Source organism: Melospiza melodia, chromosome 5 (genome assembly GCF_035770615.1).
Source record: "Melospiza melodia melodia isolate bMelMel2 chromosome 5, bMelMel2.pri, whole genome shotgun sequence".
In the NCBI taxonomy this organism is placed as follows: Eukaryota; Metazoa; Chordata; class Aves; order Passeriformes; family Passerellidae; genus Melospiza; species Melospiza melodia.
This window is the reverse complement of record NC_086198.1, coordinates 74,111,765-74,139,364: the sequence shown is the minus strand read 5'-3', so window position 1 is coordinate 74,139,364 and position 27,600 is coordinate 74,111,765. Positions and strand designations below refer to the sequence as shown.

Sequence of the window (27,600 nt, the reverse complement as noted above, 5' to 3'; positions counted from 1 at the left end):
TGGAGTTAAGACTTAGTAGCAACACATTCAGTCTGTGATTTTTCTGTTGTTCTGCCATCATATTGTACAACACAGCTGCTTGTCTGGTGAAATATGCCCAATATCTACTATTCCTAATGTTTTTCTTCAAAATTGTACTTTGTAAAAATAGCGCAAGCAGTTTGAGGTGGACTAAATAACATCTTAAAGGCTTGAACAAATACATTCTGCTTTTAACAAAGAGTATCAGGGACCAGCCAAGGTTGGACAGTACCTTGAAAAGTCGTCTAGTCAGGGGTTTTGTGGGGAAGGCTTTATGCCTCTAGATGAGATTATCTAGCAAGTTGTCCAGACACATCTTGAAAACCTCCAACAATGGAGACTTCACCATATCCCTGGGTAGGTTATTTCAGTGAATAATTCTTCTTACTGTAATTAATTTTTCATGCATTCCTACATATTTTAGACTGAGTTAAAATGTTGTTCCAATGATCTCAGTTTCCTTATCCTTCAGACACTGATAGAGAATTCACAAACACATGAGCATTTTTAATGCATGGCTATAATTTATTTAGGACAGCTGATTTTAGTTCCCAATAATAACTCAGTTTCCATATAGTTTGTACCTCATCCTCCTTTAAGTAACTCTGCACATACAGCCATGGATTGTTTTGGTGGTAATTTTTTATTCCAAAGAAAATATCTGTTGTCTTTGAACTGATTTTGACATTATTTGGATCAAGGTCCCCACAACAAGACAGATGTGATACTCCTGTACAAAACAGAATCTGTAATGCCTTTGGAGTTTCAGTCACTGCCTGAACCATGTTTGGGCTCTTGACACTAGATGTCACACTAAGCAAACTATTGAATCAACTTCATCAATGAGGTGAAGAGATTTCTTTTGTTCTTGAAAGGTGCAAGAAAGTTGCTTCCTCCTTATAGAACCACAGTGGAACAGAACCACTGAAATAGTTGCTGGAATGATGAGATGGGAGAAGGCTCACTGTGATATGGAGTGAGAAACTTGTACTAATTATCACCATTTTAGTGTCTTTCTTTTCAGTGGTATTTTTTAGTAGATCAGCCATTACACAAGGCAGTCTTTTGACAGTGTTGATAAGCTCGAGAGGGTGACTATTGCAGCAATTGACTAAATCAGTCAATTTATGGGTAGTAGCCACTGAAATGTGTAGTCACCTGTCTTTTCCTTGCATGTTTCTTCCTTCTCCCTGTACCAGCATTCATGTTCCTCTGAGTTCCCTCTAATCCAGTTAAGGAAGCAAAACTGACATAAGAGTAACTCTAGAGGAAAGAAAAATCCATTTTCTGCCTCTTCAGTTCCTTGATCCGACTCTTTGAGACCAGTTTTGGGGCAAGCAGAAGGGACAAGTGTGGAACATGGGGAGAATTGGAACCTCCCATAACTGCACCAAGAAGCCATTAGGTTACCTTAGCTGTAACAGCAAACTCTTTATCCCCAGGCTTATGTGAGGCAAAATATATTTTCAGTTTGTCCTGGCAGCTTGTGACTTGCATTTTTAAAACATCTTCTATGCTTTAAACCTTGGGTCTTTGGTTTTTCTTCCAACTAATCTATCTGCTAGCTTAATTAAAGTGACTGCCTTCTGCAAGCCTTGCCTTTCATATGCTATGTTTTGAATGATGTATGACATTCAGAAGGTGCTGAAGTTAGGATGCTCAGTGAGCTGCATTTCCAAGCAAAGTCTGTTCTCTATCATGCTGTATACAAATGCTTCACCTTTAGAGCCATTGCTAAGACTAGAACCTGTCAATACATTCACACAATAAAAATAATAAAAAAATAACCTAGCTGTTTGATTAATATGATCCCTGAAATTCATACTATAAGGCTGCGTAGTGCATCTTTCTAATGTGTTGTTTGTAATTATTGTTCTGCTATCTTGATTATTTTGTTCTTGTGTATATTCTCATCTAGTTCCTTAGCTGTGAGAATGGCACATGAAAATATCAGACACCCATACTTCTCCCTGGTATGCTGAAAAGCACTTTTTGTCACTCAGTGTGACAGAACGAAATGTCTCTTTATACATCACTGTGTTCATGAGCTTGGATATTATTATGCATGGGTATGTGTAGTAATCAGCATTACATAGTTGACTTCTCTGTGGAACAAAAATGCCAATGCTGTAGATAATGTGAAACTAAAGTATTCAAACAGTGCAAATGTCTTTTCTCTATAGGTATTGCTCTGTTGCAAAATAAAGTACAATATTAAAAAAAGAAGTCTGGGTGTTATGCTTGTACTTTAGTTATGCTTGTACTTTATGTGACTTTATGTGATCATAAAGAGGATAGTTAATCTCTTCAGATTTTTTTTTATTTCATAAATTTGGCTGATTAAGGGAAAACTACTTTGGGTTGGAATCACGTGGTGGTCACAACTGTTTTGTAAATAACACTTTGGCTGCTATAGCAGCAAGGCTGGCCCTTTGCAGTTATTCCTTTTTAAGAATGCTGAATTGAAGTTTTTCTCTTTTTTCTCTTTTGCGTTCTTTATGTCTTTTAACATGGGCTTATAGTCTAGAAGACACTGAGAGCCAATAAATGTTGTAACAGCCTTTATGCTTATTGCTATTATTGAAACCTTTTATGCTTGCAATAAGGAGATCTGAATCTAGTCGCATTTACTAGATTAATTGGAGTGATTCCTGATTTATAGACAAGATAGCATAGGTGTTACAAGAATCTAGCTTGGTTTTTTTTTTATTTTAACTGCCAGGAAGAGAAGTTTTGTGGAAGCTTGAAGTGAATGGAGTGCCAATAGGATAGCCTAAAAGGGAGCAAAATGGGGCCCCACTTTTTGGTGTACAAAGCCAGAGCACGGCTGGATTGTCCACATCTCTATACTTCATGTTGTGGATTGATTCTCCTCCAGCCAGTGTCAGGTTCCTCAGTTTCTCATCTGGTGAAAGATGCTCATTTAATGCCTTGGTCTTCCTCTTTAGCTTGAGCTAGATGAGGCTTCACTCATGTTACTAGACTAAATTTTGATCAGTTCTTCATTAGATGTGCTCCCATGGTAGGACGCAGGTTACAAAGGCAGTATTGTAGCCAGGGACAAAATCTCAAACTCCTCCCCATCTGTACCACTAAATCAGAGTCCAATTGACTGTGAGTTCTAGATGGACAAGGGATCAGTGATTCCTGTACAGAGTGGTTTAGGTTTCAGACATAGTGAACTGCCCTCCAGGGGTGTCTGTTTGCCTCTCTCAGCTCTGCAGGGAATCCAAAGCTGCTAAGCTGGGAGGTGGAAGATAAAACAGCTTGCAGCAAAGTGGGATGGGATCTGACTAAAGCATTTGTGAGTGCTGCAATCTGGCCTTGGCAGATCAGGCAAAGCAAAAGGTAGGTCATGCTGTTAGGCAGTGTTAGCAAAACCTTCTTTTTTAAGTGAAAGATCCCAGCTAGGAACATGAACAATAATATTCTGTGGAAAGTGCCAGCCAATAGAAAGGCAAGGAATCATGGAGGCAAGAGAAACAAAAGCAATAACACAGGGGAAAAAAGAGTGCTTTCTTCCAAAAGCTCACAGTTAACAATGCCTACTGCATAGCTCTTCTGTCTGCTGTTACAGAAGAGTAAATGGAGATGTCAGAGGTGTCAGCTCAGTTGCATTAGCACACCCAGTGTTACAAAATGAGTGCATCTTTAAACTGTAGGCTTCTCTCCCATGACCTCTTTTACTTCTGTGCCTTTTGAAATTGCAAATAATCATCTTCATTTCCTAGGCAACAGGCATTTCTGCCATTTGTGCATGTATGGCAGTTGTGGTCTTCTGATCTCATCTGGTTTTGCTGCTGCAGTCAAACATACATGCCATATAGCTTAGTTCAGCAAAACCACCCTTAGCTGACCTGGAGTATCTTCTTATTATTCTAGGGCATTTAACCACAGCCCCAAAAATGCTGCCTTTTGTAGGTCAGTAAATATCAATACAGCAACTGTGTGCTTTCTCTTCTTAAATGTGTTAACTTATCTGCCAAACTATGGAAATCAATTCAAGGCTGTAAAAATCACAGGAAAAAAAGTGGGAAATTGATCTGAAAACATGTAACTTTTACAGACAATTCACATTTTTGCTCAATGTTTAAAGGATTTTTATATGACTACAGGACCATAGTATTTTGTTACCAAGTCAGGTTGATTAAGTCAATGAAAGGAATAAAACTCTTACACGTTTAAAAAGTTGTGAGCAGAAGCAATGGGAAGGAATGTGACATGCAATGTCTATTGTATTCGTGTAAAAGCACAATTAATAGTGATTTGAGTCCCAGGAATATGGGGATTAAATAAATGACTCCAGAATCTGTGCATGCTAATGTTTTCATTGGGCTCATTAAAATATGTGGGAGATTGGGACTAGACCATGCAGTACACTGCTCTCCAGTATCTGCATTGGAACAGACTTTGCAAGAGTCAGGAAATTATCCAGCAATGACTTAAACACTGTGGTGCATAACCTGGTATGACTCACACAGTTGGATGCTGTGTGAGTTACTGTTTTTTGTAAGACACAAGTAAAATAGATAAAGGTCATATTTCCTTTAGACAGGTAAAAGCATTTATCTGCCTAGGCTGTTACAGTGTGAAACATTGGGACCTTGTGCAGCCTATGAAATTCCTTGTCTCTGCAGGTATTTTCCATAGGCTATATCTGTTCTTTATGTTTACCTCCAGATACTGCAGTTTTCTTCTGTGTGATCTTTCAGAAGTGCTGCTTCACATATGTTTTCTAGAGTATATTTATTCATAAATATATATATTCATAAATCTAAGCTTTCCTTTTTCCTACTCCAACTAGATTTGCTGCATCTTTCTTGAATCAGATGTTTGAAAGCATATTTGTATGACTACACACACAGATGTATATGTTTATTCAGAATGCTGCAGAGCACTGGCAAGTGATAGGCTGTTTTGCTGTAATTAATGTAACTCAGAAAAGATGCTTTGAACTTCTCTATTAGAGTGCACACAGTTATGGGAAATTGTGGACAACACAATCATTATGCATAACTTTGCATCTTAGATGTCTAGATATCAGCATGACCATCTGTATTAATGCCTTCTCTGAAATAATTTATCTGTTTACAGTTCAGTTTAACCAAAGAAGTATGAAATTGTTATTAACATTTCTCATAAATTGTTAAGCAGACAGTTGAAGCACTCTGGATTGCCCTACTGCTAGAAGTGATCAGCTTCATGCAAGATGCACTAGCAGTGTACAGTACAAGATAAAAATCAAGTCCTGTCTCTGAAGCTACTTAATTTTATGTTGGAAAGAAATATTGCTCACCTGGTTTGTTGTTCACCTGTTGCACCTTAGCTGATGCACAGAAGCTTCCAGCAAAGCAAGATTAACAAGTGGATTGCTTGTAATGAGAGAAATATATCATGGGCATACTTGTACACATATCCAGAAGCAAAATAGGCAGACAATTTTAGAGCAGTCCTTTTTAAGGGCAGCATTTTTCAACTACAGTTGATGCAGATTAGGAAGATACTGCCTCCCCTTGACTGACTACAGGGACTCACCAATCCCTGTGGTCTGCTAGTGTAAATAAACTCTGTATAGAAAACCAGCAAGGCAATCCTGTTCTGTCAAAAGTATTCAGACAGAAACAGTAGCAACATGTATACTTTATATTAAAGTAGTCCATTTTAATAGAGGGCTAGGGATTCACTGCATATGAATCATGTAAAGGTGGTAAAATCTTTGTAGGAGATCGCCTGCCACTGGAGCAATAGTTCTGTTTGTGTCATTTGACATCAGCAGACTTAACAGTGTATTATTTAAATACTAACTTTGGGGAGAGACATTTCAGAATTTTACTTCAAATGAGAAACTAAGGAGCTTAAATACTGAAATAACTTTGGGGACTGGAGTCAGTGTCCCTAAAATCATAACACCTGTGCAGAGGACTGAACAATTCCAGACTCAGTCCTGCAGTCATACACAATCCATTGACTTTGGGTCAATTTTTCTAGAATACTGAAAACTATGTGAGGTGATACCCTATGGCCTTAGGAGGACTGTCAGTTTCCATTTAAACTGATTGCAATAGAATATTTAGCATTTTGAAAAGCAGGGAACTAAACTTATGTGGGCCACTGAAATAACTTTTACTTTTCAGATCCAGCATAATTTGTGTTATATTTCAGCCTTATAATTTATATTCAGTTAATATGAATATAGTAGAAGTGAATTATTAACCTAGAGAAAATTAAGCAATGGAGGTAAGTTTAATAGATATTTTCTTTGTCATAATTCATGAAGTATAAGAATACTATGCACTGATAGTAATGAGTTTTCAAGTCATATAGTCTAAAACATGAGTCTCCTACAGGTCATGGGATAACAGCAGTAAAGGAAAAAGCAGGAACTACCCTAAGAATTCACAGTGGAAGTTCAGCCTCTCTGGAAACAGCAGAGCCTCCTGCAGCTGAAACACCAGTTACTCGTGAGTTCAAGTCCACTGAAATTGGACAAAACTCTTTGACCCTGCCAAATCAGTTCCGTTTAGAAAATGTTAAGATTTTGGTCACATAAACCATTTTACTGTAATTTTTGACTTGCAGGGTTGAAATTATGCTGTACCCAGCTTGTTTTCTTTTCTTAGAAGCAGAAGATTCTCTGGCCCGGAGCTCTTCTGAGAATATTCCTTCTTCTCCTTCATCTGGATCTCGTGGCATGCTGTCAGCTATCACTAGTGCTGTACAAAACACAGTGAGTCATTTTAGCTGATCTCTCTGCTCCAGTTATTATTTGTTATTTTTCGGTTCAACTTCACTCTAGGTCACATTTTTTAAGTTACAGGTCTTTGTAAAACAATTACTTTGTAAGTCTATTTAGAGTCTTTTCCATGACAAAATAACTTTAAAATTAAACCGTCTGATTAAAAAATAAGAAGTCAAACAAAACTAACTGAGTTACTATGTTTTCACCAGTTTCAATGAAAATAATATGGTCTTTTCCAAAACTGTGTAGAATTCTGCAAATTTTTGAAAATCTTTTTTATAATTGTACCATCATCTGATTTTTTATTTTTACAGTTAAGTCCTTCCAGAGAAAGTGGGATAGGACTTGTTACCATTTTTGAAGGCAGATAGCATAAGAAAATACTCCATTTGCTTATTTTAAGGCTTTTTACTAAGCTCTCTATTTTTAGTTCCTGTCCTTTACCTTCACCTCTTTATCTAATCTCTCATTTCATATTAGCCTTCCCAGAAGGGGCTCTGATTGCAAACTTAGCAAGGCAAAATCTTTTGTTCACAGTTCTTTCCTAACATCCTTATATTTTGTGTGTTGAACTTCATCCTGTACCATACTGTTTCCAAATCAATTTTTGTGTTTTCTTCTTCCCCAAATTTTTTTGCATCTTTAAGTATGGTGTTTCACTTGAAATTATGGAAGACTTTAAATATTTGCTGTAAAAGCATAGAAGATTAATTCCCCACTGAACAAGTTTTATGAAATGGCAGTTCTTTTTTATTGTGTATTCAGTTCACTCTGACTGCCTCATCACTCTGATATCAAAGATTTTGGGAACAGAAGGAGATTCCTATAGATAATTCCTAAGACTGTTTCTACAGAACCTGGAGCATCGTATGGCTTGTAGAGCTGCCTGGCCACCAGTAAGATTACTTGAGCATTATACAAGATTTGCAAATAAGACAAATGTGCTTGTAGGCAGCCTGGAGAGCTGCCATACCACAGAGATCAATGTGGTACAAAAATAATCACTTAAGGTCTCAGTAAGACACTTGTAATGCCACTTGAGACTTTGGAAGGGTTTTCCATTATATGTCGTGTTACATCAGCACTTGAGTATCTGACATAATCCAGATTGAAATGGAAATCTTTAGCCAGTGAAACTTCTTCTTCAGTGTACATAAAAAATATGAAGACACAGTAAAACATATGTATTCAAATAGACAGTTCCAGAGTCATAGTAAGTGTTAAAATTTTAAAAATCCAGGAAGGCAGAGTCTTCTGTTCATGATGGACTTGGCTCCAAATTATTTATGTCTAAAGCAAGTTCCTACAAACCAGATGCCATTGGATGAAATTAAAGTGGAATGGAATGGAATGGACTGGAATGGACTGGACTGGACTGGAATAGAATAGAATAGAATAGAATAGAATAGAATAGAATAGAATAGAATAGAATAGAATAGAATAGAATAGAATAGAATAGAATAGAATAGAATGACAGAGCCGCAGAATAGTTCGGATTGGAAGGGAACTTAGATTGTATAGTTCCCATGCCTCTGCCTTGGGCATGGACACCTTCCACTAAACCAGGTTGCTCAAAGCCTGATCCAGCCTGGTCTTTAATACCTCCAGGGGTGGGGCATGCACCACCTCCCTGGGTAACCTGTTCCAGTGCTTCACCATCCTCATAGTGAAGAATTTCTTCCTGATGTCCAATCTAAATCTGTCCTTGTCAAAGTAAAGCCATTCTAAATCTGTCCTTTTAAAAGTAAAGCCATTCTAAATCTATCCTTTTCAAAGTAAAGCCATTCCCCATTTGTCCAAACACTGCTTGCCCTTGCAAAGTGTCCCTCTGAAGCCTTCCTATGGGTCCTGTTTAGGTACAGGAAGGCTGCTGGAAGGTCTCCTCAGGGCATTCTCTTCTCCAGGCTGAACAGCCCCAGTTTTCTCAGACTGTTTTCAGAGGAGATGTGCTCCAGCCTTTTTACGATTTTTGTTTTAAATTTACAACAATTGTTACATTTCCTCTGGTGTAAGTTGTTCAATTAACTGGAAATATTTGTGTAGGTTTGTTTTTGTTTTTTATTTTTTTTTCACATATTCAGAACAAAGTAAATGCATCAATCCTCTTGTTAGCTGAAGTATAGGAAATTTAGGGACCCGAATGTCCAAAGATGGTGTCTACAAAACCACTCCACACTCCTCTTTACAGTTCATATTAGCCTAAACTGGGAAGAAAATAACCACAATGCATTATTTTATACAGGGGAAAAGTGTATTATCTGGAGGCTTAGATGCTTTGGAATTTATTGGGAAGACAACCATGAATGTCCTTGCAGAAAGTGATCCTGGATTTAAGAGAACCAAAACACTGATGGCACGAACAGTCTCACTCTCTCAGGTTGGATATATTTAAATACAACTCTGTCAATGCAATTTCAGATTCTTTTTCCAGAATTTCACATGCCTCAGGGAGAGGCTTTATTTATTGCAGTAGATGCTGGCTGGGCTTATGGAAATAAATATTAAGCTTTACAGTTGCTCTACTTTATTTTTCTTCTTAGAACCACAAAAGATAATGTAAAATCATCTTTTCTGCATAATCATATATGCAATTGCTGATTTAAATAAGATAGTATATGTGGTGATAAATCATTACACTCTGGAGGCAAAATCAAATTGTTGGTGTTTTGGTAACAGCTGTAGATAGACATCTTTCAGCATAAACATCACTATGCTGTTTTCCTTGGAAATCAGTAATACTGGAATATAACATATGTCTCATTAGGAATTAAACCTATAAATGTTGTATCTCAGTGTCCATCTAATTTAATGGTATGCTTACACAGTTGTGATTCATGTTTTAAATGAAATGAGATGAGATAAAAACAGAAGTACTGTTAATGCTGTCAGTACAGAATTATTTTAGTTCTCCAGACCCTGAAAGGAGGATAAACAATAGACATTGAGAAGAAAGTATGTTTACTGCATGTTTACTTCCTTGTAGAGAAGAGTAAGGTATTTTTTTAATGAGATGTTTCATCTTTAGTATTTGTCATTGGAAGAGTTAACAGACTTATACTTTTATAGTATATCAAAAGTAATTAACTCATGTTGAGGCCCACAGGGTTAAAATGAGCTTTTGAGAATGTCTCCTTTAACAACATGCATGGATTTGCACACAGAATCTGAGGTAGCATGTAGCATAAATCAGTTTTCAGGGGTTGCACTATTGCTTTTCAGTGATTTGTTCATAAAACTTTGTGAGTTAACTTTTGAAGATGGAGACTTCAGAGGAAAAATGTACTGTAGTGTAAATTTTAATTTTGTACTAAACAAATCACTGAAGGCAATATTGTAGGAATTTGAACAGTGGAATAACATAAGTGGTGGGAGTTCACCTGTATGCAGAGACTTGCATGTGACCTGACATGTGGTTCAGATATGTTTACCACCTTTACTGTAGGAAATTCATGAGAGGCCACTTCATCCAGGAACAGAAGGAAGGAGGAGGAAATCCTATTTGGTATCCTATCCTATCCTATTCTATCCTTCTTATACACTGATGTGAGTGTATTAAAAGCCCACCAAAATATACCCAAGTATATAGAGAGTAGTTCTGCCCCATCTTTGGTATAAGTCATCAATCTCTTTTGTCAGTCCCTCTGTCACATAAAACTGACTTTAGTATTTGCTAAGCATATTTTATAGAAAATATTTCTCTGGGTGCATTTTTTATGCAAGTTGGTGGATGGGTTCTGAAAATAATACTTTTCCCATTTTGTGTTCTGTAGAAAGGATTGCATGGCTCCTTAAGGCTGCACATGAAATAGTCCTTTCTCTTTCATTATAATGGGTGAGGAAATTTGTTGTATGGTATCTATAGCTGACATTGCTTTTGAAAATATAAGCAAGATATTTTTTTGTTAATTGTATTTTAAAGGGAGATAGTTAGCAATTACCATTGGGAAAGCCCTGCTTAGAATAGTATATAAATATTTTATCAGAGAAAATTATCAAAAAAGAAGTTAGCTATTTCATCTCTAAAATTTTAGCTCTGCAGGTGTGATATAGTCCCAAATTTTATTACTACTTCTGGACACATGGAAGCAGATAGTAGTAAAATCTGTCACATTTATAGTACTATCAATAAAACATGGAATTATGTATATTTTTACAGCTGTTGCGAGAAGCTAAAGAAAAAGAGAAACAGAGGCGGGCCCAGCAAGTTACAGTAGAAAGAACAGCACATTATGGACTACTTTTTGATGAATTCCAAGGTTTGTCTCATCTTGAAGCTCTGGAAATCCTGTCAAATGAAAGTGAAGCTCAGGTACAGTATGCAGACAGCATAAATCAATATGGTTGGTAAAAAAATTTATCTTCACATTAATTTTATTTTGCAGATGCACGTAAGATAAACAGTAAGTTTTCCATCAAGTTCGGAGAAAGCTGAATTGATCCAATGGGTTAGCCCTGGGTTTTAGAACTCAATACATCTAAAATGTAACTACAAGAGTAACTCAAAACAAACTTCATAACTGACAGGTGTTTTTGTTAGGACCATATGTAGTCTGCCATACACAGCTTGTGACGCTGCAGATATCTTGCCAATTCCTTGCAAAATTTGCAAGGAGGTTGAAATCTTTTGGTTGAAATCAGGTACATTCAGGAATTCCAGACCTACTACATGTGGAGGCTGCTGAATTAAAATTAATTCCAGATTACTTATTCAGTTCTTATTGTGTTGGTTTTTAAAGTTACATAGAACTACACCAAGATATTATTACTGGAAGTATACAAAAGTCTCTCTGAAGATGGTAATGTTAATAAGGCCTATCTGATAAATATGTATTTCAATTTCAACTCTCAATTTATTTGCTCTGCTAGTACATCAGTAGATTGCTAACAGTGGGCTAATAGATTTTTGTAGATTCCTACCGGTGATATTTTTGTATTGAAACAATTTTCTAAGTAAATTTCTTAAAAACAAATTTTCTTTTTTGTTTGTTATTGTAATTAGCATTCTTTGCCCTGTGGGGTACTTCTTAAAATATGGCCAACTTATGTTTTAAAATATTTTATTTGCTCTCATGAATAAAACAAGCTTATGTTAATAACAGTTAGGTGCATACTGTCAATGTTATTTTTATTTTTGTTACTACCTAGATGAAAAACTATACATTCAAACCACACATGTAAGGTTCAAGTGTCTGGTTTTGGGAGCAAAAAACAAAACCAAAAATGGCCAAACACCCCTATCCATTAAACAGGAATGAGATGGATGGATGGATGGATGGATGGATGGATGGATAGATAGATAGATAGATAGATAGATAGATAGATAGATAGATAGATAGATAGATAGATAGATACATACATACATACATACATACATACATACACACATACATACATCATACCTATATACATACATATATACATACATACATACATAGAAAGCAAGTTCAGGCTAATTGCATGTATCAGCAATATTTTTATTTTACTGTGCGATACCATAGGGTAAGCCAGCCATGTGCAGGTTGCTACCCTGAGGTTTCTGATGCACTGTGACTGTGTGGGTCAACAAGCCCAGTACACAGATAAATGTTCCACTTACCATGCACAGATGCACCCAGACACAGAAGACAGAAAGAGTACTGTAGAGAAACTTGAGACCACTTCTAACAGCCCAAAAGCCACAGGAGTGCAGGAGGTACTGAAGACATGTGTGTTTAAGTTTTTATTTTAAAAGTTTCCATTAAAAGAAGTTCCTAGTTGGCCCTTGAAGTGGATAGTGCTATAGAAAGGGAGGAAAAAACCTTATGTGGTCCTTCCCAACCTGACTGGAGTGCCACAGCTTTGTCTTGGGTTTAACCCTGAGCACAGGAGCTGGACACAAGGACACACCAGTAAGAAAGTAACAGCTGTGTCCAGCCTTGCACTGAGGTAGAGTGCACCTCTGTCCAACAGGCTTTAAAAAAGCCCCTTGAAACAAACACAAAGGTCAAACTTTGTACCAAGGGGAGTAAGGGCATTTCTCCAGGCTTCCATAGGCAGAAGGATCGCTCTGCTCACGGAGTTAACACCATCTAACTGTAGTACAGTGATTCAAAGAATCTGTTTCCATCCCTCTTAGGTGTGCCATCCTGTTAGATATGCAGGGACTTGCAGATAGCTGAGACATGCAAAGACCTGCCAATACATTCTTCAGAACAGGTAGATTGTCAATAATTTTGGCTGCATTTTGAAGGCCACCTTTTCCATCTCTTCCCATGAGTGCTCAGACTAACCATTATGCCTGTGCTCTTTTTGCCTGCTTCCTTCATCCAGGCAATCCCAAAACAGTTTGCAGTTAAACAGTAGATTAATAGTTCAAAACTCATGTTCTGGAGGAAGGAAGGGACCTGATGATGTGGCAAGACTAGTGTAATTTTTGTGATACTCAACAAATTCTGTTGACGGGTTCTAAAAATATGTCTAAGCTGGGAGATTAGAGACAAGATTTGAACATAATGGAGGTTTCCATTTCTTAGTCTATTTTGGATTCAGGCTCTAAATTAGCATTTAGTAATACTGTCTTTTCTTTTACAGATTCAGTCACATTTAGCAACACTTGATGGAGAGCAGTTGGAGACTGTGAAAAATGATTTAATTGCTATAAAAGAGATCTTTGTTCCAAAGGAATCAGATGATGAAGTGGTGCAGGCGCAAAAAGGTAATTAGAATTACAGAGACTTAACCATATGAATAATTGCTACTTTTTTATCCAGTAATTAAAAAAATTCCAGTCCAAACTGTAATTTCTGATATCCTACTATTCTTCATAAGGTAGTTACTAAAATGTATACTCTAAAAGTTTTGGAAGCTGATCAGTGCTTAATTTTGAATTTGTATTTTAACTGAAGTATGAATTATGCAAGCATAATTTAATATTTAAATTATTTTGCTATGTCATCAATGAAAGCAAAAAATGGAAAATAATAACTTTTTTGATAACTGAACTTTTCTTACAGAAATTGGATAATCTGAAAGTTTTGAAGTACTTAGAAATGATTTTCTGTTCAGCAACTTCATCCTCACTCTGCATCCCCCCTTTCTAGATGGGGGAAAAGATTTGAGTATCATAAAGAAATTTAAGAATCCTAAATTTTTGAATGAAAGTGACTTTGAAACACAGTAGCAAGCTGCTTTATAGGTTTTGCATAGCAAGATGTGGCATGTGGAGTGTGAGAAGGAGGTTAGAGCAGCATAAGTGTTTCCATAACTGAATACAGTTATGGCACAGCATTGAAGAGAATGGGCTGAGCTCCCAAAAATACAGTAAAATGGGTAGGTGTTTTGGTTAGGGGCAAAATATGTGTCTTAAATGGGTCAGAAATGTTAGCAGTTCCCCAAACAGGTTAGAACAGAAGGGTAAGAAGTCAGCTTGAAGGCAGCATGGTTCATGTCTCCAGGCCTGTGAGATCCGTACCAAACCTCTTAGAGCTAACAGCAAAACCCCTTGACCTAACTGAAGACTGGGTTATGCCACTGAAGGCCATATTGCTGTGTTTTGGAAGCAAAGAAACATAAAAGGATATTTCTTCCACATCATCTTGATCTTCTCAGGGTTACTTTGCCCATAAAACCTCCATTTTGCAAGATGGTGAGATAAGATTTCTTTAGCCTTCAGAAAAGTTAGCAAAACTGTGTTAACATTCACATGTTCTAACAGGATAGTAATTTCTTCTCAGACTGCTCTTTCTGGTAGTGCTTACTCAGCTTGCCTGATCCCTCTCACAGGAAACTCACTGTTTCTCATTGAGGGGAACAGCAAGTGCTCAGCATAAAGTCTTAGTGTGGTAACGTTTTTTCCCCCTCTTACTTGCTCTTTAAACCTCATACCTCTATGGAGTTGTGCAAAATAGAAGTCAAGAAAATGTATTACCTGCTTAGGAGTGAGGATTCATGAGATGTCTGTTGTTCCATAATTTCTGTGGAAAGTAGTTCCTTGCTTTGAAACCAGCTCCCAGGAGAAGCTCTGTTTCTTGCACAAAGTGATGTTTTCTCTGAAGGTCAGAGGTTCTCTTTTTTTCGGTAAATCACAACTGCTTATCCTGCTCCTTGAAACATTTACAGGGGTTTTGAATGGGCTGCAACCAAGGCAGTGAGCACCTTAATAAAAGAGACCAAACCAAAGTGTGCTGTAGATTTGTCCTTGCAAAAGCAAACCACTCCTCAGTGAAACACATTCCTTCCTCCTAAGGCTGCAGAAACTGCTCTGACTGTTTTCTGGTACAAGTAGCAGGAGGCCACACACATACCCTTCCCTCTAATGTTTCCTCTCACTTTGATTATGCAGCTCTTTCATGCATTTTCCACTGCAGCTTTATTTCAGTTGTTTATGAAAAAATTAGGAGAATATTTGAAAATGTGGCTTTACCTGAATTTTGAAAGCTTTTAACACCAAAAATTTCATTCATGAGGTTAAATAAGACAGTAACCACAGTGAACAGTCAATTGAATATCTCAGTTATCAATAGTTTTGGTGCATATACATGCACACCTCCACACATTCCTTTCTTGTGCCACTGTCATTATTTTAGTGCTGGAATACTTGGTGAAACTATTTCACTGGATGTATTTGATCATATAAAATACTATAGCAGTAACACTCTAACAAAAACTGTCTTGTTATTTCTTGCAGCAGATACAGGAGAAGAGTTTGTCAGCATGCTCACAGAACTGCTCTTTGAATTGCATGTTGCTGCTACTCCTGACAAGCTAAATAAGGTTAGCACCTGTTACTGAGCTGCCTTCAGTTTCTTGGGCAAAGAAGAAGGGCTTTGTTCTAAAATCTGACACAGAGCAGTACCCAGTTCACTGCAGACAGCTCAGAAAGCAAAGTAAGGTAGACTGAGACTAAAATGCTGAATATAGAAAAGCTTTCACAGAAGTGAGATGAGCAAGGCAGTGCAGTTGGATGAGCTCTTTCCAGTGTTAGAAGGCTTGAATGTCTCAGCAGAACAGGGCTCATGGGAACAGCAGATCTGATCTTACAGACTGGGAACAAAAGTCAGGTTCAGAATCATTTTTCTTGCTCTAAAAGTGAGTTTTGTGCTACTCTCTGTAGCCAGAGAGCTACTACCACAGAAGTGAGATGTCTGGGAGCTACTCACATAACTAGTCACATTTGTACTATCAGGTCCCTTTAAAGCAGGTTCATCTACTGGTCTTAAGCTCAAATGAGTGTTCATCTCTCTAGCTACATAGATAGACTATGGATAACTAGCTTAGGCTTAGGTCTTAATGTCTTTTAATTTGATTTCATGTTAAAAAGGAGACATCATAAATTTCCTACTAAGCATAGCAGTAGTCTGAAGTTGTATAAAGTCTCAGGACTATTCAGCTTTGATCTATTTGCATGCTGGGGAAAGCTGCTCAAGATACAGTGATTTTATATTTACTTTTCCTTTTAGAATGTAATAAATCTCTCTTATTTTTAATAGGAGAATTAATAAATATTTCCATTTTTTTTTCTTTTTTATACACACTTCTTGTTTTCTTGTTTGGAAAACTGTGTAAGAAAAATTTCTGTGTAAATTCTTTTGAGTGATAAAGGTGAAATATTAACCTTGTAATTAACACCAGCTGTATGTGTTGGTTAGGATTATTATACTATTAGAGGAATGGTATGATCAAGCTTTATGCAGTCCAAAATGCTTCTCCCTACAACTTCTTAAGTATACACTTCTTAAATGCCACTCTGAGGTTTGATACATTCAAATTTCTGAGTATAAAGAGGAAGTAACTAAATGTATTGTTAATTGATGTTCAGGAATGTAATTTCAGTCTCTTCTCAAACTGACCTTTGGGGTTGGGTTCTTTGTTTGGCAGGCTAGGAAAAAAGCTCATGAATGGCTGGAAGAAGCCAGTTTTTCCACCCCAGTAGACATAGAAGAGGAGCTAAATGAAAAACCTGAAGAACCTGGTGAAGAAAAGACTCAAACAGACAATAAAATTGAGAGTGATAAAACAGAAGTAGACAAAAGCAAAACTGTGGAGGTAAAATAACTTTTGGAGGATAAGTTTCATTAAGTGATAAGATTGTTTCTTTGTGTGTTGGCTTTATATGTCATCCTTAATTTTTAAATTAATGGAATAAGAAATAATAACACACAGCTATTTGCTGTAGACTCAGTTGAAGACTAAATTACATAAATATTCTTACTGTTATTCTGTTTCCATAAGTAAATATCACAGTGGCAGGTTCTCTATCCCATTGTTTTTATGGTTTTATATCTATGTTTTTGTGTGTAAGCATGTGTATACTCAACATACAGTGAGCTGAGGGATGCTGAGGTGTAATGTCAAACATTACATGCAAGTTGTATCTCAATGTTTCTTAGTATCTCCTTCTCTCAGTGACAATACATGGGAAAATGTTCAAACTATTTAAAGTTTCAATCATAAACAGACAAAACAGAAATATTATTTAGGCAACTAACAACTGTTCATTCTGTTTATGGAAGATAGCTCTTAAGGCTAAAAGTGTTCATTTAGACAGTTCTGATAAGGTTAATTGTGATTGAGTATTTTCTGTCAAGTTAATGGCAATACTAAATGTGGTTGCTATCTTTGTTGAGCTAATTTCTAATTAGAAATTATCTGTTGTGTTTCCTTACAAAAACGTCTAAAGAAGCAGACAGAATATATACACTGTATATATTAGAGATTTTTATGTGATTGCAGATTACCAGCTGGCATCAGCTTGTGAAAGCTGTAACTCCACAGTGCTACATAAAGATTTCTATAATTGTTGATAAAAGCCAATTTTTTATTGGGCACGTTATCTATTTCTGCTCTAGAGATTCAGATAAGGGATGGCTCAGTAGTTTTGGCTCCCTATGAAAATAATTATGATTGTGACTTATTCTAGAGATTAGGTATCTTTCTGTTTGTTAGGACAAGGTTTAAAAGTGGTATGTTGGAAAATCCAAGAGCCTGACCTAGTTCCCAGCCAAGCAGACAGTAGACTTGATCTTACTAATTTTTCAGTGCAAGTAGAATGTCTGTATTTTATAGTCTGTGGATATTTAATTTTCCAGTATTGTTTGTGAGGATGGCTGATGTTACTTCACTATGTGTCTGTTGGTATTTCCAGTTGGGGTAGGAAGGATTCCTATATTTTAAATTATTTTATATGTATGTATCTATAAATATATTTATCAGTGTTGTTATTATTGGTTATATTATTCCCATTTTTAATTTAAGGAAATCTACATGCTGTCCATTGAAAGTCTGGCTGAGGTAACTGCTCGTTGTATTGAACAGCTTCATAAAGTAGCAGAATTAATTCTACATGGGCAAGAAGTAGAAAAAACAGCTCAAGATCAAGCAAAAGTACTGACAAAGTGAGTAATGTGTACTTCATATATGAACATTTGACATTTGCATACAACTCATGAAGTTCCATTTAGCTTGAAGGCACAGTAAGTTCATGGATCAACAAACAGCACTGGATTTAGGGGTCCTGGTGCTGTATTTTCTCATGAAATCAGGTTGTATAGGCTACCTGTCATTCTTTGACGTGGCTAACATATATATGTGTTACAAAAACATGACCTATACACAGGGTAAAACTTATTTCTGCTCCAGCAAGCAAATGTGCCAACTTGGGTTGCATTTCCTGTTCCCTCTGCAGAACATACTGTGCCTGCATATATGGAATTTGTTTTTAGAGTGAATAATGCAGTCCTGTTGTCTGCCAACAGAGTTTCATTATCTAGTGTTTATCTGCCAAAAATATAAAAAATCAATTTGTAGCTCTAAATAATAGACAACTTTGTAGTTAACCATAGTGAAACACCCAGAATTTCAAGAAGCCAGTCTGTCTAGTGGGACTCCAAACTCAAATAGCAAGCTCTCTGTAGTTATTAAGTCTACTGATTTCAGTAAGTTTTCATGTTAAGATATTTTAAACAATTGACTCCTAAGTAAGTAAAATATTTAACCAAGTGCTTGTCCTTAAGAATGCTACTAAGAGCAGCAAAGTCCATAGGAACACTTCAATCTAAAACAAAGCACTTATTAAGTATTTTTCAGAATCAGAGCTAAGGTTCAGTGCACCTTGCAGGATGAGGCCCTGTGGGATACACTTGGGAATGTCTAGGAAAACAATGAAAGATCTCAGAACAGAATTGTTCTCTCATATTTTAACCACAAGTGGTCTTTCCCTTTTAGCACAGAGTAGATGTTTTATTGTTCGTAGAAGACTTCTCAGTGTTCTCATTCAAGTTTGATTTATTTCCAACAGTATTCCCAGAAATTGTGTGGCTGCAATCATTAGAAAAAACATAAACTAGAAGTTTAGAATTTAAACAAGTGAAACATTGCACTGTCAAAAAAACCTGGTGTGTGCAACAACACATCATTTTGCTGCTGTAGTCAGCAGTGGATTTTTCAGTGAAGGAATATAAAATCTTTATCATGAACAGTTTTGCCTAAATATTTTAAAGATACTTAGAAGCAAAGTTACTTTAAGAACATCTTTCCTTCCAAGATAAAGTTTTTTTCCAAGATGGGGTTTTTATCTATTAATAGGTCAAGAATGTATTTTTATATTTGTCTCTCTTATTTTTTTAAACCAGTTTAACAAGTGCCATGTGCAATGAAGTTTCATCTTTATCAAAGAAGTTTTCTGATTCTGTAACAACAGCTGGGGTAAGATGACAGCATTTTCTGTAGCATTTGTGCTTTTTTTAACAAAGTTCACCTCTTGAAACAGAAATTCTTATGTGGATCCAGAGGCTTTATATCAGCAAAGAGGCCACTTCTTTCCTCAGGTCAAGTACACACAGCATTTTTACAGAGGGAAAGTTTATAAGCCTTGTAAAATTTCTCTTTCTAGAAACCACTTCCAGTTTTTCCTGATCACCACTCAACACTTCTCACATTGAAGGGCCCCACATTTGAAGTTACACAGCTTGATGATGATTTCTTCTCCAACTTAGCCTATCCTTGTGTAAAAGTCATTAACAGATTGTACTTGCAGTACCTTGAGATGGTTTCATGAGTTGTCTTCTTAGCCTTTACTACATCCCCTGGCTTAGCACTGCAGTGTTTTCAAAAGTTTTAAAAGACTAGAAAATCTGTTTGGTCCAACTTAAAAAAAAAAATCACTCTGTCTTCTATCACAAGATATTCTGTTTAAGAACATCCATTTATCTGTGAACATCTTTGCTAGAAATAGTATCCTGCCTTTCAAGATGCTTCAAGGATGACTGACATCTCAGTATTATAGCAGGATTCAGAGGTAAAAATGGTGCTGTTGCTGAAATCTTCTGTAAACATCAGAGAAGAGAAAATTTGGGTTCTCCTGATTGTTCCATGAAAACATGAATGTGATTCAAATGAAATTTTTCCAGTTTTCCATTAGCTCTTGCAGCACATCTCTGAGCATCTTTTTTCATAGTTATTTGCTAAGGACATGATTTATGTCTTTCCTTTTATCATGAATAATTTACATAACTTCCAATTACTGCAAGGAAAAAATGCCTATTTTGCATTTTGGGATTGTTCTTTAGCATATATCTGTGGGACACTTGAAATAAATGTATACACAAAAATATTTTAAAAATTGCACACAAAATATTAAACTAGCCCACTAAACAGTGCATTTTGTAATGGATTTTCTAGTAATTGAGAGTAAAAATGCAATTCTTTTCTCTCACCATCTCTCCTTGCTTCTACCATCTTTCTCAAACTAAAATTAAGAAGTTTCATGTTTCTGTAAATCTGTAATATGAGCTACAAGGTTGTAAGTGGAAATCCTTCAGTTAAATTAATCGGTATTGTGTTCAGTGTTGAAAGAAAGCAACTCTTGCTGGAGGTTACTGTTGTTCTAAAGAACCAGATTGCAAAGAACAGTGTGAATAAAAAAGGGAAGAACTTTTGCCATTTTAAAAAGTAGAGGAGCTAATGAATCTTGATTTTCTAGCCTCTAGTAGTGTCACTATTCATTGTATCCATCTGTCTTCTGTCTGGTGCTTGAGAGGAAGGTCATGCATGCTGAGCTGTTTCACTGGGCAACCTGCACTGCCCAGCACATGTGCTGCCTCCAGTTGGGGGATCTGAGTTTCACCTGGTTTTCCTTCTGTCAGGGACCTTTCATCTGGTCCTAACCACAGATATTTGTGTAACTTCTAAGAACTTCATTTTTCTTCTGACATGTCTTTTTCCTTTTGGTGCCCTTGAAAATGAGCAAGGAGTTAAAATTTTTTTGGGATGTGAAAAGGTCACTGATAGACAGATGGACAAACAATGTCATTACATGAACCTCACACCTGTAGGAAAGAAGCAATTTGAAACTCTGTGGTACTTGAAGTAATGAAGAAGTAAAACCCTGGGCCTCAGGGTTCATTGTGCTCTGATAGAAATGCATGGGGTGTTACGAGGTGGGGTTGAAATGCAGACACAGTTGCTAGCAATGCTGAGATAAACAGGCTGAGAAAGAATCAAGGTGAAAGAAGACCTCTACAGAATTCATAAAACTACATCTCTGATAACAGTATATTTCTGTTAAATGTATTTCTTGACCTGGCTTTTCATTCTGTTTTCTGATTTACAGAGCAATATGAAGGCAGAGGTTCTTAACCCCATTATTAACAGTGTGCTATTAGAGGTAAGCTCCACCTCTTCACGTTAGAAAATGTTCTAATAAAATTATTTTAAATGAGACAGGCACATTTATTTCCAAAGGCAAAAACTATTTAAAAAGTAATGACAATGTCATTCTGGCTGTTCGTGGCCAGAACATGAATTTTGTGTTCAGCCTCTCCCACAAATACTGTAGCAGTCAGGTTGCATTTACTGAGGATTCTTAAGGGCTGTATGACTGAAGTGAGGCTGGCCAGCTCTGAAACTCTGCTGCTGTACTGGTCAGAGCACAGTAACAAATTGCAGACTATTCTTTGCAGACTATTCAGACTATTCTTTCCTTTAAAATTTGGATTGTAGGTATGCTACAGTGTTTCTCATCTGCAGGCATTTAGATTTTTGCAAAGATTCACTGTCTATCAACAGCCTTGGTCAGCACATGGATAACCACATGTCAGACCACCAAAATGTTCATGAGTGATTTCTTTTATTTGATACCATGTTCTATTTTTCTTCAGAAAAGCAAAGTGAATAAAACATACTTCAATTTTACCAAGAGGAGGTTGAGATGAAGTAATATCCTCATAAAGTCCTAAAACTCATAGGAGCTGCAGCACAAGTTTTTAACTCCATTAGATGACACTTCCCTTAAAGCATAAAGAAACATATAGTAGTGACCATATATTGTCACTCTGTGTTTAATAGCTGCATTCCCTTAAAAATAAGGAGAAGATTGCTTTACAATAGGCAATTTTGCACTGAATTAACAGTACCTTTAAGGAAAATTAAGGAAAGTTGAATAGAACTGTAGTGAAGACTACAATGCAGTTCCTTTTGTTATAGGGTAAATTTGCTGTAACTGCTGACTTACCTTCCTGTGCTCCAGGAACTGCAAAATCTAGGAATATTTAAAATTGTGGAATACCATGTTTTGTACTTCATAAATCCTATAGTTGTATACAAATATGTATTAATACAGTCTAGGATCATGGAGAATTACAGGGCACTATACTGTTCAGTATTAGAAATTCCAAAAATAGTACTACATGTTAAAACCATTATAATTTGAACTGTTAATTTCAGTGACACTTCTCCCACCTACAGCAAAATCAAAATTAGTTCAGTTGTTGGAAAGACTAACTGGTTTGTGTTTAAAAGTCAAATCTTCTTCTGAACACTGTGGCATTTTATTCTACTCATATTACCAACAAAACTTAGAGTCTTAGAGTTCAAACTTGGTGGCAGTCAGATTTTTCTATATTTATTCAGGCTATGCTATGTACAGATTCACAGATTCTAAAATCTTGTGTGAAGACAACGCTAATATAGCATGATGCAAATGTAAAAAAAAAAAAAAAAAAAAAAAGAAAATAAAAAGTCCAGTTTCATTCCTGAAGTACATGGCAGCTGTACTGATGACCCACATGTTTTCTCCCCCCTTTAGGGCTGCAACAGTACTACTTATATCCAGGATGCTTTCCAGTTACTGCTTCCAGTTCTGCAGATTTCCCATATCCAGAGCAGTTGTTCCAAAGCCCAGGAGTTGTCAGCATGAGAGCAACCACAGACCCGAAGTGTTGAGCTGTGCCAAGAGAAGGGCTGGTACAGATGTCTGGCCACTAGAGTTCTTTGAAGACACTAAATGCGGTTTTGCACACACAGTACTGAACATTTTAGAACTCTTTCAGACTTTAGAAGTAGTTAGTAAAGTGAGTAATTTCTTTTCCAGTGCAGTTCATGCTTTGCATTAATTTAAACAGAAGTTTATTGATATTAGCATTGACTTAAATACGGATTCTAAATGTTGACCCTTTCAGTTGTAAACAATGTATGAAAAAAATTGGAATGTAAAACTTCTTAAAACATTTTACTTCAGATTACCATTTATATTGTTTGTATTGTAACTGCAGTTTAAAAACTATATTTCAGAAGATGGTTTCAGTATTTAATTTTTGCCAACATGAACAAATTATCAAAGTGTTGAGTTTGTTAAGTATTATTTCCAGTAGCAAATAATAACATCATATTAATTTGTACCACTAACATAACACTTTGTATTGAAGGAGTTGAACAGCAATAGGTATTAACTTTACTAAGTGAAAATTATGGAGGTTATGCATAAAGAATTAAACTGAAAAGAAATTTTCTGAGCCACTTAAGATTACGGGTATAGCTCTGTATTTGCTGACCCATCAGTTTATATTAATTTAGGTCCATTTCATCATTTCAACGGCTGAACAACACAGGAAACAAAAGTAATCTCTTTAATATGCAGAGGATAGAAAATTTCCCTTTTGTTTGGCAATCAAAACACCTGCTGAACAACCTTCTCTCAGATGTACTACTGGGTTAACACTTTGGGGTTTACTGATACTTACAGTTCAGAAATAGAAGTTGTAGCAAGAAGTTATGAAAGAATTCCTTTGGGTGTGGAGGTCATATGTCAGAGCAATCACCTTTTTTCTGAGGCAATAGTTAGGGCATAAACAAGCAATAGGAATGACATTTCATAACAACACTAGCAACCATGCTAATTTGTCCATATCTTTAGTTTAAAATACTGAGCTTGGACCTAAGAATTTGTTTAGGCTAGTGTACCTCTTAGGCAGGAAGAACCTTCCAATATTTTACATAGCCCGTTCTCTTGAATTTTTGTCATTTATTATGTTTCTTTCCGTTATTTTGTGTTTTTCTCTCTTTGTATACTCATTAATTGTATTTAAATGCTAATTTTTACAGTTAACATTTTAATATGTTTAAGCATAGTTCATACATCATAAAAATAATTAAATAGTGTGAGGCAGTTTCTGTGTTTGATAGAAAAGAGAAACTGTGCATCTGCTTTGCACATGGTAACTTTTTTGAGTCCAAATAAGTGGACAGAAAGGTCTTTTTGTGTTTTACACTATTGTTCTTCTGTCACACTCATGGTGACTTTGCCATTTTTTGTTGTTTAGAGATGAAATTTTCTCTATCCCTGAAATAAGGCTTATTATGCAAAATCTATTTCCTGGCGCCCTGTAATTTAACAGACATAGAGATATCTTCCTGGGTAAGTAGAACATGTACAGTCTTCAAATTCATTTGCACAGACTGAATATAATATCAGAAGCGTCAGGGGATAATGTTTGAAATCCCTGAGGGGCATTCTTAAGACAAAGATTGCTTGTCTGAGATACTCCTTACTAGAGGTTTCATTGTCTTGCTTAAATTATGCATTTATGAATAAAGTACCTTACCCTGAAGTAAAAGAAACTATAAAAAGTAACATGGAGACCTGAAGTATTTACATCTGTTCAATGTAGGAAGGGGAACAGGGCAGTATGTAAGCATAGGGATACTCCCATCTGATGTTAGATTCAGTCATCTTGTCCTAGGAAAACTGAATGTCATATCTTTAAATCAACTTTAGGTTGACTTAATAAATAAAATTCCAGTAGAAAAGTACTGTATGGATGTAGCCAGAATATTTTGTTTACACTGATTTGTATTTTTCCACCCGTCAAATCATTTCAGATACTGAACTGAGACAGTACAGTAAAAGGGAGTGGTTTGAAGAATAATATGATGGGAGTATATTCTCAGTGAAGTAATTTAATTTCTGATTTTTTTACTTACCTTTGGAATGATGAATGGGATTTTACTGTGAGACTGACAAAAACAGAAGTTGCCTTAAACTTTTAATGGAGAGTGTTCTTTCTTTCATCATCGCCCTTTTCCAGGTTTAGTACACTGAGCCTTGGCACTTGACAAGACACTAGTTTTTAAGTACTTGTGAAAATTACCTGTTTTCTTGAGCAGATGTGTTTTCCATGGCATTCCATTGACTTTTGAGCACACCCACCCTTTTATGCAGCAACAAAGGAGGCAGGCTTGTGCACTAAGTTCAGAATTTGTCAGGATGAAACTTAAAACAATGCCTTGCAGATGATCCACAGTTACAGGTCATCCCTGAAGAACAAGCTGGAATTAGACTGTTAAAGAAGTAATTTACTGAATATTAAGGATACTGACTTCTTTTTGTCTTGGGTTTGGGGATTTTTTTTGGGTAAACAAACCAAAGCAAGCTGAAAGTTGTTCACTGCTTTTTAGGGTATAGTTTATTCATGTGTAAACATCTCTTCCCCATGAGTTCCTCCTACACTCCAGCTTCCATTGCTAGAGACAGCTGAACAAAAGAACTGTCTCTTCCACTTTTTATCATGCTGCTTAAATCACCCACTGAAGCCTTTAATATCTTCCTTCAAAATGTGCCTCAGTCATATCATACAAAATCACAGTCATTACCAGTTGGGATGCTTTTTAATGATGTGTGTCACCAGTAATGTCCAGTGTCACTCACCAGTCAGGATTCATAACAATTTCAAGGAGTCTGAAACACCACACAGTATTTGAATGACAAATTTCCCCCCTTTTTTTCTGACTCACAGAAATGTTTTTATCATACAAGCATTCACCCAGCTCATAGGATTATCTTTGAGACATTCCAGTTCTATTTCAGATGACAGTCCCATCCTTTCTGCTAGTCTCAGAAAAATGTAGAGCGTGGAAAAGGACTTTCCTGAGTTCTTTTGAAAACCATCTCAGAGTAAGGCCTAACATGATGCCATCAGCCAGTCTGACCTACTTTGGAGTTCTTGCAGTTGGACTGGAAAGCCCTCTGGACTTTAAACACTTTATTCTGTCTCAGGTCAACCTTGGTTGCTGAAGCTGCTTTTATTGTGCAACTTATACATTTTCCATGCTGTCTCCTACTTCAGCATTCATATTGATGACAGTGTGCAGTTTTAGAATTAAAAATTGAAATAAAATGTCAAAAATTCAGCTGTATTAAAAAGATGGGAGATGGAAATTATTTTCAAAGGAAAAGTGAAAGACTGTGCTCTCTGGAAATTAGAACAATTTTTGAGGTTGGATTAGAGAAAAGCCTCTGTAAAAATATTTTTTCAGCATTTTTCAGAATAAACAAGAGATGACATCTGATTAGCTCAGCAGAACAGGAATAATGCACTCCTGAAGTGAAATGAAAATCTACATGAACTGAAAGGTAGTCAAGAGGTGGAACATTAAAAGAGGAAGAGCTCAAAGGAAGGAGTAGAAAGGAAACAGGAAAAAGAATAGGTAAGAACAGTTAATTTGATCACTGTGGATCTGCAGTGCTCATTCTCCCTCTATTGGCTGCCCTGCAAAAGTCTTTGAGCACACGTTTGCCAAGAACTCCTTAGCAGTTTCCCCACTTTGATCTCCTCTTCACAGCCTTCCTTTTGAGGACCTACCCAGAACACCAGGTAATTCAAGTAATTTTTAAACACCTTCAGAAGTCCCTCAACCCATTTAATAGATTTGGGAAAATGCAGCCCTGTACTTCCAGCCCTCTGAGATCTCAGAGACAGTATCAGCAGCTTTCTGGTGCTGGCATTTAAGATGGTCTCTGCCTTCCCTCCAGTTCCCTTTGCCAGTTCAGTCCTGTGTCCATTTTGCACATTCTCTGCTCCATCAGTTCCACCTTCCCCACCAGTTCTGTTCACACGCACACCTCTTCTCCACCTTCGTGTTTCTTTTCCCTTGCTGATTTCTTTGGCTCTTCCCTCCTGCCCATCGCCTTGTGCTTGAGAGGCTGCACCAGGACATCCTTTCCCTCCTGACATGTTCAGTTCTGACAAAGCCAGAAATAAGGACAAGGAATTCCAAGGATGTGGGAGGAGAGAAACCAAACCTCAGGAGAAAATGGCAAGACTAAACCAGAATTACTTCAGGATCACATTTTTTGTTACCATCCTTACCAATGTCCCCCCGTTCTTCCATTATTTCCTGTAGTTTGGATCATAGTTAGAAGATAAGGTAAGGTTTACCCAGCAGACAAAACTTGAAAGAGCCTTTTGGGTTTTCTTGTTTATGGTGTTCCTAAAGGTAACTTGGAACCTTCCAGGGTAGTAAAGTCAAATACTTGGAGAGCTGTGGGATAACTGTGAGTAATAAAATAGGAAATCACAGTTTATTTGTCTAAGGAAAAGAGGTAGGTTATAGGCAGCAAGAATAATAATAGAATTAAATTATAGAAGAAATAAAATTAAGTTGGGGTCCCAAGAAGCAGGGCTGCCTCTATCAAGATCTCTAGAACTGAAGGGGAAAAAGTAATAGATAGCTTGAATCACTTGAAGCATTTAAACACTGACCAAAACTGCCTTAGCAACTCTGTATTGAATTGAGACAAATGTGTCTCT

At 36.6% G+C, this 27,600-nt stretch overlaps 1 protein-coding gene across 3 annotated transcripts in view; it reads left to right on the top strand.

Annotated features, from left to right (window-relative positions):
* The window catches only part of FAM114A1 (family with sequence similarity 114 member A1), a 31,093-nt gene extending 6,270 nt beyond the window's left edge, over nt 1-24,823 (top strand). For all 3 annotated transcript variants that reach the window (XM_063157418.1, XM_063157419.1, XM_063157420.1), the window contains 11 exons: nt 6,369-6,482; nt 6,642-6,748; nt 9,003-9,137; nt 10,917-11,069; nt 13,331-13,454; nt 15,426-15,511; nt 16,616-16,783; nt 17,993-18,132; nt 19,369-19,441; nt 21,348-21,401; nt 22,821-24,823. In XM_063157418.1, coding sequence (XP_063013488.1) covers nt 6,369-6,482; nt 6,642-6,748; nt 9,003-9,137; nt 10,917-11,069; nt 13,331-13,454; nt 15,426-15,511; nt 16,616-16,783; nt 17,993-18,132; nt 19,369-19,441; nt 21,348-21,401; nt 22,821-22,931 — 1,265 coding nt within the window. In that variant the 3' untranslated portion in view covers nt 22,932-24,823. The remainder of the gene's footprint in view (nt 1-6,368; nt 6,483-6,641; nt 6,749-9,002; nt 9,138-10,916; nt 11,070-13,330; nt 13,455-15,425; nt 15,512-16,615; nt 16,784-17,992; nt 18,133-19,368; nt 19,442-21,347; nt 21,402-22,820) is intronic.
* The last annotated feature ends 2,777 nt before the right edge of the window (nt 24,824-27,600 follow it).